The 12,310-nt window shown below is 41.4% G+C and overlaps 1 protein-coding gene across 1 annotated transcript in view; it reads right to left on the minus strand.

Moving 5' to 3' along the window:
* WDFY4 (WDFY family member 4) overlaps positions 1–12,310 on the minus strand; it is a 704,682-nt gene that overhangs the window by 290,726 nt on the left and 401,646 nt on the right. The window contains exons 31-34 of the mRNA XM_006897732.1: positions 5,933–6,097; positions 3,198–3,401; positions 2,215–2,329; positions 1,069–1,226 (exon numbers count right to left, since the gene is read on the minus strand). Of these exons, the coding sequence (XP_006897794.1) occupies positions 1,069–1,226; positions 2,215–2,329; positions 3,198–3,401; positions 5,933–6,097 (642 nt within the window). The remainder of the gene's footprint in view (positions 1–1,068; positions 1,227–2,214; positions 2,330–3,197; positions 3,402–5,932; positions 6,098–12,310) is intronic.

Raw genomic sequence — 12,310 nt, forward strand, 5'->3', positions numbered from 1 at the left:
GCAACAATGAATGAAAGGAATTCCAAAATCTCTGTAGACGTTCATTGAAATGAAAAACAAACAACCTAAATTTAAAAAAAAGGAAGTTCTAGCAAATTACTTCCCCCAAAAGAGTCATTGATGATAAACCTTGGGAGCACAATGTGACTCTGACATGTAAGGGGTTACTGAGGGTCAGCATTGACGCCAAGGCAGCTATTAATATTATCCAATGTTTTAGAAGAACATTTTGAATAGTTTATATGAATTAACAGTGTTTCATGTACCAATATAAGCACTTTGCATATATTTACATGCATTTCCTCATTAACTTCTCAATCAAGTAATTGAAACAGACACTTTAGGGAGGAAGGATAGAGGGTTAGAACAAATCCTTGCACTCAAACCCACACTGTTAGCCTCTGTTTTCTCTCCTACCTTGAAAAAAGTTCCTAGCTAAGGGGAAGGGAGTCCAGTGGATTTGGTGTTTCATGAGAAACTATTTCAAGGTGCAAGTGTTACAATAGAGCAGACTCTGAGGAAGAAATGGACTTGCTCTTTTGGTGGTAGACATTTTTAGCCCTAGAGAGCTCTGGTAGCCTAGTGGTAAGAAACTGTGTTGTAATCCCATATGTAAGCAGTTCAAATCCAGGAGCTGCTCCACAGGAGGAGGATAGACAATCTCTTCCCATTATGATACTTCTGAAAATCTACTGGAGGGCCAGCTATGGGTAGATCCTGACTTGCTATCACAGTTTACATTTTGTTGTTGTTAATTGGGAATAGCAATAATTAAAGTTAGGCCAATAATAACAAACCCAAAGATGCAGCTTTCGGATAGAAGCCTGAGAATTCCAGTCACTGAATTCAGGTGGCCCAAGGGAGAGCCCTACAGGACCTCAACAGCTTCCAGGTGCTAGCTGGTTCAACAAACTCCTCCTCCTTCCCCCCACACAGTCTCAACGTCCATTTTCAGGAAAACAGGTCAAGCTGCACCAGCCAGACAACATCTAAGAGCTCTCCACATGAAATCAGAATACTGGTCAGTCAGCAGTAGGCCAGATCTGGGCAACTCCTCAGGGTTCTTACCACCATGATGTGCTCCGTGATGAAGACAAGGATGTGCTTAGGGTCAGCTGTGAACATCCCACTGTGTAGCTTCTCCACCAGTTTCTGGGTGAAGTAAGAGATGTTGGCAAAGGGTGGAGAAGCAGCAGCTTCTATGTTAAGCTGAGGCTTTTTACTGCCTAGGATACAGAGAAGACCAAGTATGAGAAATCATCCCTCTAACTAACAAGATTGCTCTTAAACACAAAGACTTGTTACATAATGTAAGCCTGTTGACGACATTATTTAAAAGAACAGACCTGATCAGCGATGTCAACAAGAAGGGAAACGATAAGTTGGGGAAAACATCCCTTCCCTTGGTCATCTTGGAAGGAGAGTGGGGATAAGTTAAAGGCAAATGTAAATGAGAACCCTATGTGGAGTCCAGGACCTTTCACTGGGCAGGGAATAAAGCTGTGGCTTCCCAATGTCAGTCAACATGATAGCCCTGTGCTCCAAGGTCTGTGCAACCATCATGTCAATCCTGACAAAAATTCTATGACCCAGACTCAACTGCTATGCTCTTTCTGAAGGACCAGTCCAGAAGGAACTACGCCTGCTGGGTAAAAAGTATTCTTAAATTTTTAAAGGCAATGGAGTCTTTATCTAGGTTCTTGCATGTTAAAAACATGTGGAAACAAAGTGCAACAATAAATGAATGGAAATCCAAAATCTCTGTAAAAATGTTCATTAAAATTAATTTTTGAAAAAGATCTCACTTGGTATGAGAGAGAAAAAAAAAACACAACAAATGTGGGAATCCCTGTTTCGTGTCAGGGAAGAAGGAATAAAGTAAATTGCTGAGCAGAATGCTGCATTCCAATTAGTCTTGATTATTTTTTTTTAATGGAGCCAAATTTCTGCCAGATCTGGAGGACAAGAAGACTTTAGCTCAGAGGATAGAGCACTTTCTATCTCAATGGAACCCAACAATGATATGGGGATGGGGATAATTGTGCATCCATTACCTCAGAGAGGAGATACTATGGAATGCATCATTGGATGACTTCTAAAGTTCCAACAATCCTCTAACGTGTGAAGTTGTGATTGATGGAGAACTCTTGCATTCCTGTTCAGTTTCCATTAACTACATGTCAGAAGGGGTAGGGACACATACCTGTCACTTACCTCTCATTATTGGTGTGTTGCCCTCACTCATAACATGAAATATCTCCATGGTAGAGAGTAGAACCTCAGACTGGAAATCTCGTTTCTGTTGGGTAGTGGCATTGTCTGGAGAAGCCTAGAAACACAGCACTAGGCTGAATAAGCAGCCACTCAGCCATCACACCACTCAGGGTCTGTGGTGGATGAAGCAATAGACCGCCATATCCCCTGCCTGTTGCTGCACCCCCAACCCTAACTGCCATGAACGTGGGTTCACTTATCATCTCACTGCTATCAAGTGGTTCTGATACATAGCAACCCTCTATCAGGTTTCAGAAAATGTAAATTATAGTGAGAAGAGACTTTCTCCAATGGAACCTCTAATGTATTCAAAGTTCCAGAGACACTCAGCTTTTGGGTGAGCAGTACAACTTGCCATGGATTATGTCATCCCAGTTTACTGCTTCCCCTTTTTGGAAGTTGTGCTTATTGAAATGCCTCATTCAGCTCATGACACTTACTTTCCAGGGAGAAAGGTCATAAAGGGAAGTCCTCAGCCAATGACCACCTAGAAGGTGCTTCAGCATGGGACCCTCCTGTGACACAGGTAGCACACCTATGCTTCCTGGGAACCAGGCTGCAGCCAGTCTCCAATTGGAAGCTCCTTGTTAGCTTCTCTCCCGACTCACACTTCTCGTCTCTTCTCTTGAAAGCACCTCCCTCCAATAAATAACTCCTACAAAATCTCTGCCCTGGGCTCTGGTGACTAGGACCCTTGCTAAGATCTGCCCTAACTCATTTACTTGCTAGATGCTTGATGAACTCCTAGTGTACTTCATGAGGACCCCTTACTACCACACTGCTTCAGGCTGAGCTAGCATCGAAGCTGGGACATGACCACTCAAGAAACCCAAATCTTGGATCTTCCTGTCTCCTCACTGACTTTAGGCACATGATCTCCCCTTCAACATATAGCCAGGTGAGCAGGGCCTCTTGTGACTCACCTCCAAGAGCACTTCCAGTGGCAGCCACTGCTTAGGGGAAGAGGTTGCCTTGAGGAGCTCCCTCAAGAGGAGCTGCATGAATGTCTTCAACTGTTTCCTGGCAGGATGCAACTTTGCAGGAGCCTGGAGACCCTCCTTCATGCTGTGACCTTCAGCTGCAATCCTAGGACCACTAGCATTCCAGGTAACCTCAGCCACGGTGCCCTCAAAGACAAGAGAACCCCAGCATGTGTGAACTGCCTTGCCTCAAGTCTTTGTGTGCACTGGTGGAATGGTCAACACTACATTTAACAGATAAGGAAGTAGGCTCTGAAGAGTAAGGTGACTTACCCAAGGATCATCATTTATAAAGTGAACCACTTTGTCTTTGAGCCTAAGTCAAGTGAGTGAGAAAAGTGAGGAAAGAGCTAAGCCACCAAACAGAAGTCCTGGAGAGCTTAGAATGGAGACTCAGAAGCACCCTGGGCCAGACTTTCTCTCCTATGTGCTACAATGCCCCATTGTGTAAATGGAGACAATAAGAATAATGTCACAAGGGGTTTGTAAGAATGGAATAAAAGAGTAACGCATATGGCCATGCCCAGAATCTGGAATATGGTGGGGGGCGGGGGAAACAGGTTCCTATCTTTTTCTTCTCGCCTTTCTTGTCTGTTCAGGTCTGGCTGATATGGATAAACAGGATTCTTAGGTGAGAAAGATGGACTATCTGGGAGGCCATGAGCTCTTCCATTAAAGCCCCTCAGTGTTTTAACTCTCACTTTCTCACCTTATATTTACAAAAATATTGGAAAACAAATGACAGAGAAATCTTTGTCCAAGCATACCGAGGAGGGTAAGGAGGTGCTGGGAGTACAAATGACACGTCCAAGGACACATGACCAGCGCTCCTGCTTCTGGCCCCAAGAACTTTTCATGCATGTTCATCTGCTGGTACCTCCCTTTGCTCATTCATAAAATTAATGCAGCCATTCTTAATTAAGCCATAAAATGTGTTTAATGGCACCTGGAGGTGGTGGTGACCGCATTAATTAGCTCTGAGAGGACTTGACTGGAAAAATGTCAGATAATTCAGAGGCAAATAAAGCCTTTTGGCCCACATTATGCATGAAAAGGGTCTGTCACATTTTCTGTGATATTTACTCTTGATATGCCTCCCCCTCTTATCTTTGCGGAATGCTTCTTTAGTTGATATTTATCTCTCAAATCCTCTTACCTCTTTGTAAATCTTCTAGCCTTTATAAATAACAACAACAACTCATTTCATTCCAGTGGGACCGACTTATAGCTGACCTGCCAGTAGGCTTTCTGAGGCTATAAAACTGCACAGAGAAGATTCCTCATCTCTTTTCTGAGGAGCAGGTGGTGGATTTAAACTGCCTGCCTTTGGGTTAGCAGCGCCACTCCTTACCCAGTAGGCCCTCACTTGCCATTTTAGTAATATTTTTGCTAAAACTGTCCTTATTTGGCCATTTTCTTTAATTTTAACTGTTACTGAAAGGATTTAGGTTTTAGTAAGCTTGATTGTCATTTACTAAGCACATACATGACACACTTCATTTTCACAAACTCTTATGAGGTAAGTATCATCTCTCCCATTTAACCTGAAGACGCTGGCCAGTGCTTTTGGTAGCATCTGAATTTCAGTTTCCTTTGACTGACACCAGCCCTGCAGGGTGGATGTTACTATTAATTACCATTCCTGCACGTCCAGTGAACAGAAGCTGTCCCACAAATATATATCTGAAAAGAGATTGACATAAGCATATTCACACACACATCAGGCCATTTAGTAAGTATGTATGGAGCTACCTGCCTCATCCTATCATTGGTATATATTATAAATAAACATTTACCATATTTGTATTCCTAGTATATTTCTTCAGCTATAGCCATCAACTTCACGCAGATATTGCTAGCTCATGCTCCCTTACTGGAACTCTGCTTCCTAATCTACCAATTTTGGGGGGAAGAGTACATTTCTGTCCTTTCTGTTACACTAAAATTTTCAAGATTTTGTGCACATTAATTTCTGGCATGAACTCCCTAATGAGAACCATTTTAAGATGCACCAGCTTGTCCGCCTTGGTACCCACCATGGTCCACACAGCTGTTAGTGTCAGAATTGGTCACCCAGGTTTGTTCCTTGCTCTCCTCCCAACTCCAAGGGACAGTTTAGTCTCATCCAGCCAAGTGATCTAGCCCGACTCACCTTTACCATGTGACCTGCTAGAGGAAGTGCTCACCTCACAATAACACTTTCTTCTCTTCCCATAACCCAACACTAATACCTGCACCCAAGAGACGACTCAAGTCAATCTCTGCCTTCCCCTACTTCAGTAAACCCCAGACTGAAAGCCAAGACCTACAGGTCAGGAAAACAAAAGGAAAACCAGTATTCCGGTATTGTCTCCAACCACATCTCATTCATTAGTTCCCTGGCATAAAATTTGTTATTTACATCAGTGAATGAGTATTTGATGTAGAATTGTACTTGTTCTACAATAAATTTCTCACTACTGAGATTCCTAACAACTCAAATTCCAATGCTAAAAAGTTACTTTGAACTACAATGAAACCAAAAAAAATGTAAGTTATACAAATTGTTTACCTTATGTGCCAGTCAAGTTGCCTTAAAACATTTTGCTTTGAGACTGGTAGAGGAATTCTGCTTTGGCTCTTAGAGAATGAGGACACATGCCCATCTCTTACTGGGACAATTAGGTGACAGGTCTTACCATTTGGATTCCCAGAGGGAAGGTAACTGTGGCCAAAGTCTGGAGAAACTCTGGGGAATGCCACATGGGATCCTGGGGGTAAGTATGGTGGACAAGACCCAGGAACTGCAGCACACAGGCAGGAAAGGTCCGCTCCCAGGTACAGTCTTCAGAATCTGCCAAGGGCTAAGGACACACTTCATGAGAGACCATGTGGGATCTACTATGTCCTAAATGGTCAGTTGACATTTGGAAACTGACCATCAAGATTATTCACTGCAGAATAATACCAACACTAAAGCTGAGTGGCACGCTCCTTACGTAAAGCACATTCACTCTACATAATATAGACATCTGGACCTCCTTTGGGAAATTAGTTAGCTCTGGGCCCTCAAAGTTGTGACTTCTTCCTTTACCCACAAAACTGCTGTTTAAATGGCCCTGATCAGAAGACCTGAATTGGAGTTTCTGGCAGATCTCTACAACTGCCTCCCACTGGGAAATCAAACCCACTCTTGTGTAGAAAAGCAAAAACAGGAAACAATTAGAGAACAGTCTACAAACATGTTTGTGGGATGCCAGGGAAGTCTTCCAAACCATAGCAGACAGGCAAAGAGAAATCATTCCTGAAGCTATTTGTAGCTGAGTCCTAATGTTAATTTTGTAACAGCCTTGCAATAAGCTATTAGATACACAGAGAAGTATTAGAGTTAGCAGAGCTGTTTGCAGAGTTAGTCTGCCTGCTCTGCCTCTGTCACTTAATAATAGTGCACCGTTGGATGTGCATGAGAGATAGTCTCTTTTCCTAGAGACCTTGTTTCCAAAGGAAAAAAACCTGACTTGATCCTGCATTATCCTCATCATCTCTGTGTTGCTTAAATTTACTGTTGCTGTTCCCTAGTGGATTTACAAAAAGTGAACTTAAACATATAAAGAGAAAGAATTTACTGTTAGTTAGATCCAATATTACATATGACAATATCCTTAAGTGTATCAGCAGAATTAACATAATTCCAATCAAAACCCTTAAATAACTTATAATTGAAAAATAATTTTGGGAACAAAGAACAATAAAAGAAAATTATCCTTAATAGGCAAAGTTGTGTTTGGTTGTGCTGTCTCACAGATGACGCTGAAGAGCTAACAATACCCACACCACACCATGTCGCATCTGCTTCCTTCTGGCCCCCTGCTACTATGGAGCACCTTATCAGCGTTCAGGGCCCAACTACATTTTGGTAAACTCTGACCAGGTGGCTGCTAGTAATATTGTCCAGATGAAGGATGATCATGACAAGAAGTTTAAAATGAGTGTGTGTGTGTGGGGGGGGGGAATCTTACTTCTGTGTGTTGGACAAGCTAGTGACACTACAGTTTACAGAATATATTAAGAAAAAATTACAGCTTTACAAGATGTGAAATGGTTATGAATTATCTCCCATAGCAGCAGCTAATTTCATTCGCCAAAACCTGGCTGACTGCCTTCTGAGTTGGACTCCGTATATCAGCCTCCTCCTAACTGGTTATGATAAGGATGAGGGTCCAGAGCTCTACAATATGAGCGACTTGGCAGTCTTGGCAAAGGCTCCTTTTGCAGCCCATGGCTTTAGTGCCTTCCTGACTCTCAATATCCTAAAATAATACTATACACCAACTATCTCACATGATAAGACCATGGAGCTGCTTAGAAAATGTCTATCAGATTTCCAGAAACACTTCATCTTGAATCTTCCAACATGCAGCTTTCAAATTATTGACAAAAATGGCATCCATATTATCCTAATCTTTAGAGGGGAATCCTAACACTGCACCCTATAATTCTACTTGCCATGGAACTTTTAAAATGTCCTCCCTTATTGTTTCCTATTCTTTTCACATGCACTCTTGATATAATAGATGATTCGTTTAGAATAAAGCTGAATCTGGAGAACAACGACTTGGCCAACTGACTGGAAGAGGTTTATATTTGTTCCCATGCCAAAGAAGGGCGACCCAACTGAGTGTGGAAACTACAGAACAATATCATTGATTTCACATGCAAGCAAGATTCTACTGAAGATTATCCAAAAACGACTGGAAGAGTACATCAGCAGAGAACTGCCAGAAGTCCAGGATGGGTTTAGAAGGGATCATGGTACTAGGGATATTGTAGCTAATGTTAGATGGATCTTAGCTGAAAGCAGAGAATTCCAGAAGAATATCTACCTGTGTTTCATTGATTATGCAAAGGCATTTGACTGTGTGGATCATAACAAACTGTGGCTGACTCTGAGAAGAATGGGAATCCCAGAACATTTAATCGTGCTAATGCGAAACCTATACTTGGACCAAGAGGCAGTCATCAGAACAGAGCAGGGCAACACTGCATGGTTCAAAATTGGGAAGGGTGTACGCCAGGGATGTGTCCTATCTCCATACCTTTTCAACCTGTATGCAGAGCAGATTATCCGAGAGGCTGGGCTCTATGAGGAGTAGTGTGGCATTAGGATTGGTGGACGATCTATCAACAATCTGTGTTATGCAGATGACACAACCCTGCTTGCTGAAACTGAGGAGGACCTCATGCACTTACTGCAGAGGGTCAAGGACTGCAGCCTTCAATATGGACTGAGGCTCAGTGTCAAGAAGACAAAATTTCTCACCAATCGGTGACCAATCGGTAGCATCAGGATGGATGGCGAAGAGATTGAGATTGTTCACAGCTTCAGTTTGCTTGGCTCCACGGTCAACACTTTTGGCACCAGTATCCAGGAAATCAAAAAACGTATTGTGATGGGAAAGTCTGTGGTTAGGGACCTCTCTAAAGTACTCAAGAGCAACGGTGTCTCTCTGGAGACTAAGGTGCACCTGATACAGGCCCTGGTTTTTGCAATCACTTGTTATGCATCAGAGAGTTGGACAATGACTAGGGAGGATAGAAGGAGAATTGACGCCTTTGAGCTGTGGTGCCGGAGAAGAGTATTGAATGTACCATGGACTGCCAAGAAAACAAATAGATTCAACCTAGAGAGGGTTAAACCGGGCTGCTCCTTGGAGGCAAGGATTCTGGGGCTTCGTCTGACATACTTTGGACATGTTGTAATGAGAGACAGGTCTTTAGAGAGGGACATCATGCTGGATAGAGTAGAGGGACAGCGCAGGAGGGGAAGACCCTCTATGAGGTGGATTGATTCAGTGACTAGGATAATCGGGATGGGTGTGTCAGAGGCAATGAGATTGGCACAGGACAGAGCACGGTTTAGGGCTGTTGTACATAGGGTCGCTATGAGTCACAAATGACTCGACAACACATAACAACAACAACAACATGGATAAATTTGAGGGGAAAAACAAACAGTGAAGATACAATAGCTAAAGGTTGATTCACCAACTATAAGAGAGATTTTTTAAAATCATCTACCTACAGTCAACTGGGATTTGGCAACCAAACAAAACCTATCAAATGGAAACAACAACTTCTTTAACAAATGGTACTGGTAAAACTTGATTTGTACCTGGAGAAAGCTGAAGTACGATCCACATCTCACACCATACACAAACATCAACTCAAGGTGTATCAGAGACCTCTGGGTAAAGGCCCAAACCATAAAGATCATAGGAAACAAAATGGAACCAAACTTAGTAGCCCTAACCTATGGTATAAATAGGCTGACAAATACAGTCAGAAGTACACAAACAGAAGAGATAAAACTGATGAATGGGATCATCGAAAGATTAAATTCCTGTATATATCAAAAACTTTTTCCAATAAGGTGAAATGTAAACCTACTGATTGAGAATAAAACATTTAGCAATGCCATCTCAGACAAGAATTTCATAATGAGAGTTTACAGAATTCTCCAGGACCTACACACACACACACACAATAAAAAGGATTGATAATACAATCATAAAGTGGGAAAGACATATGGAAAGATTTTTCATAAAAGAAGACATTTACGTGGCCAATAGACACAAGAAGAAATGCTCAAAATCACTGGCAATAAGAGAGAAACAAATCAAAACGACAATGAGGAATAGAATTCAATACAGAGCAGAGAGCTACAAGCAGGAAAAACATAAACAAAATTGTACTGAAGATGATCCAAAAATGACTGAAACAGTACAGGCTGGATTTAGAAGAGGCACGAGGGACATCATTGCCAATGTCAGATGGCTATTGGCTGAAAGCCGAGAAGACCAGAAGAATGTCTTTCTGTGTTTCATTGACTCCGCAAAGGCATTTAACTGTGTGGATCACAACAAATTGTGGCTAACCATGAGAAGAGTAGATATCCCAGAATACCAGATTGTACTCATGTAAAACCTATATTTGGACTAGACATCAGAACAGAGCAAGGAAACACTGCATGGTTCAAAATCAGGAAAAGAGTGTATCAGAATGCATCTATCTCCATATCTTTTTCAATCTGTATGTAGAACAGTCTATTCAGGAGACTGGGCTTTATGAGCAGGGATGTGGCATCAGAATTGGAGGAAGACTCATCAATAACTTGCATTATGCAAATAGCAACAACCTTGGTCACTGAAACTAAGTAGGACCTGAAACATCTACTGCAGAGAGTCAAGGACCGTAGTCTCATTATGGATTGAAGCGCAATGTCAAGAAAACAAAAATTCTCACTACTGGGCCAATTGGAAGCACCATGATAGATGCGGAAGAGATTGAGGTTAACAATTTCAGCTTGCTCAGGTCCACAATCAAGACTTTTGGAACCAGCCATCAGGATATGAAAAGACAAATCAGATTAGGAAAATCTGCTGTCAGGGGCCTCTCCAGAGTGCTGAAGTGCAAAGATGTCAGTCAAGAGACCAAGATGTGCCTGACCCAAGTCATGGTCTTCACAATTACTTGCTATGCATAAGAGAGTTGGGCAATGAATAAGAATTACAGAAGAATTCATGTCTTTGAGTTATGGTGCTGGATAAATGTATATACCACGGAAGAACATACCATAGATAGCCAAGAGAACAAATAGATCTGTCCTGGAGAGGGTGAAAACAAGTTGCTCTCTGCAGGCATAAATTTTGAAGCTCCACCGCATATACTTTGGGCACATGGCCAGGAGGGACAAGTCCATGGAGAAGGACAACATGATTGGAAGGGTAGAGGGACAGTGCAAGAGAGGAAGATAGCAGATGCGATGGATTGATACATTAACTGGAATAATAGTGATAGGTGTGTCAGAGATAGTGGAATGGCTAGGGATAAGGCAGGGTTCATAGCTTTGTACAAAAGGTCATTGTGAGTCAAAGGTGACTTGATGGCACATAACAACAACAACAACAATACTCTGTTAAATTTGAAAACCTAGAAAAAGATGGACAAATTCCCTGAAACTCATGCCCTATCCAGCTTGACATGAACAGATGTGGAACACTCGAACAGATCTATCACAAATGAAGAAATTGGGAAGGTCATAAAAATATTTTCCCCTAAAAAAAGTCCTGGATCAGATGGCATCACAGCTGATTTCCACCAAACATTCCAAGAAAATTTATCACTAATTCTACTTAAATCATTTCAAAAAAAGAGAAAAGAAGGAACACTTTTACAGTTGTTCAATGAAGCAAGCTTAACCTTACTACCAAAGCAAGGCAAAGAAAGTATCAAAAAAGAAAACTGCAGTCCAATATATCTCATGGATATAGATGCAAAATCCCCTAACAAAATCCTAGCCAATAGAATCCAATAGCACATTAAAAAAAATAATTTATCAGGACAAAGTGGGGTTCATAATAGGTATGCAAGAATGGTTCAAAATAAGAAAAACAATTATCATCATTAACTACACTAACAAAGCAAATAACAAGAACCACATTATCAATTGATGCAGAAACAATTGATTTCGTGCTTAAAATATTGAGCAATGAGAAATTTCCTCAACATAGTGAAAAGTACATACGCAAAATGAAGAGCCACTATCATTCTTGGTAGAGAAAACAAAAAGCTTTTTCCTTGTTAACAAGGGACTAGACAAGGATGACCACTTTCATCACTCCTATTAAATATTGTGTTAAAAGTATTTGCTAGGGAAATATGACAAGTGAAGGAAATAAAAGCCATCCAGATTGGAAAAGAGATAGTGAAAGTGTCACTATATGGAGAAGATATGACAGTGTACACAGAAAACCCCAAGGACTCAACAACAACAACAAAACTCGTTAGAGCTAGTAAACTCATTAATTTGAGTGGCAGTATATAAAGATCAATGTAAAAAAAATTAGTGGGATCCTCTACAGTAACAAAGAAAACACAGAGAAGGAAACCAAGAAATCAATATCATTTAAAACAGCCTCCAAACAGATATATGCACACCCATGTTCATTGCAGCTTTGTTCACAATAGCAAGGAGTTGGAAACAACCTAAGTGCCCATCAACAAACGAATGGCTAGAG

Source organism: Elephantulus edwardii, unplaced genomic scaffold (assembly GCF_000299155.1).
Source record: "Elephantulus edwardii isolate Elephantulus edwardi_28Jun2011 unplaced genomic scaffold, EleEdw1.0 scaffold00213, whole genome shotgun sequence".
In the NCBI taxonomy this organism is placed as follows: Eukaryota; Metazoa; Chordata; class Mammalia; order Macroscelidea; family Macroscelididae; genus Elephantulus; species Elephantulus edwardii.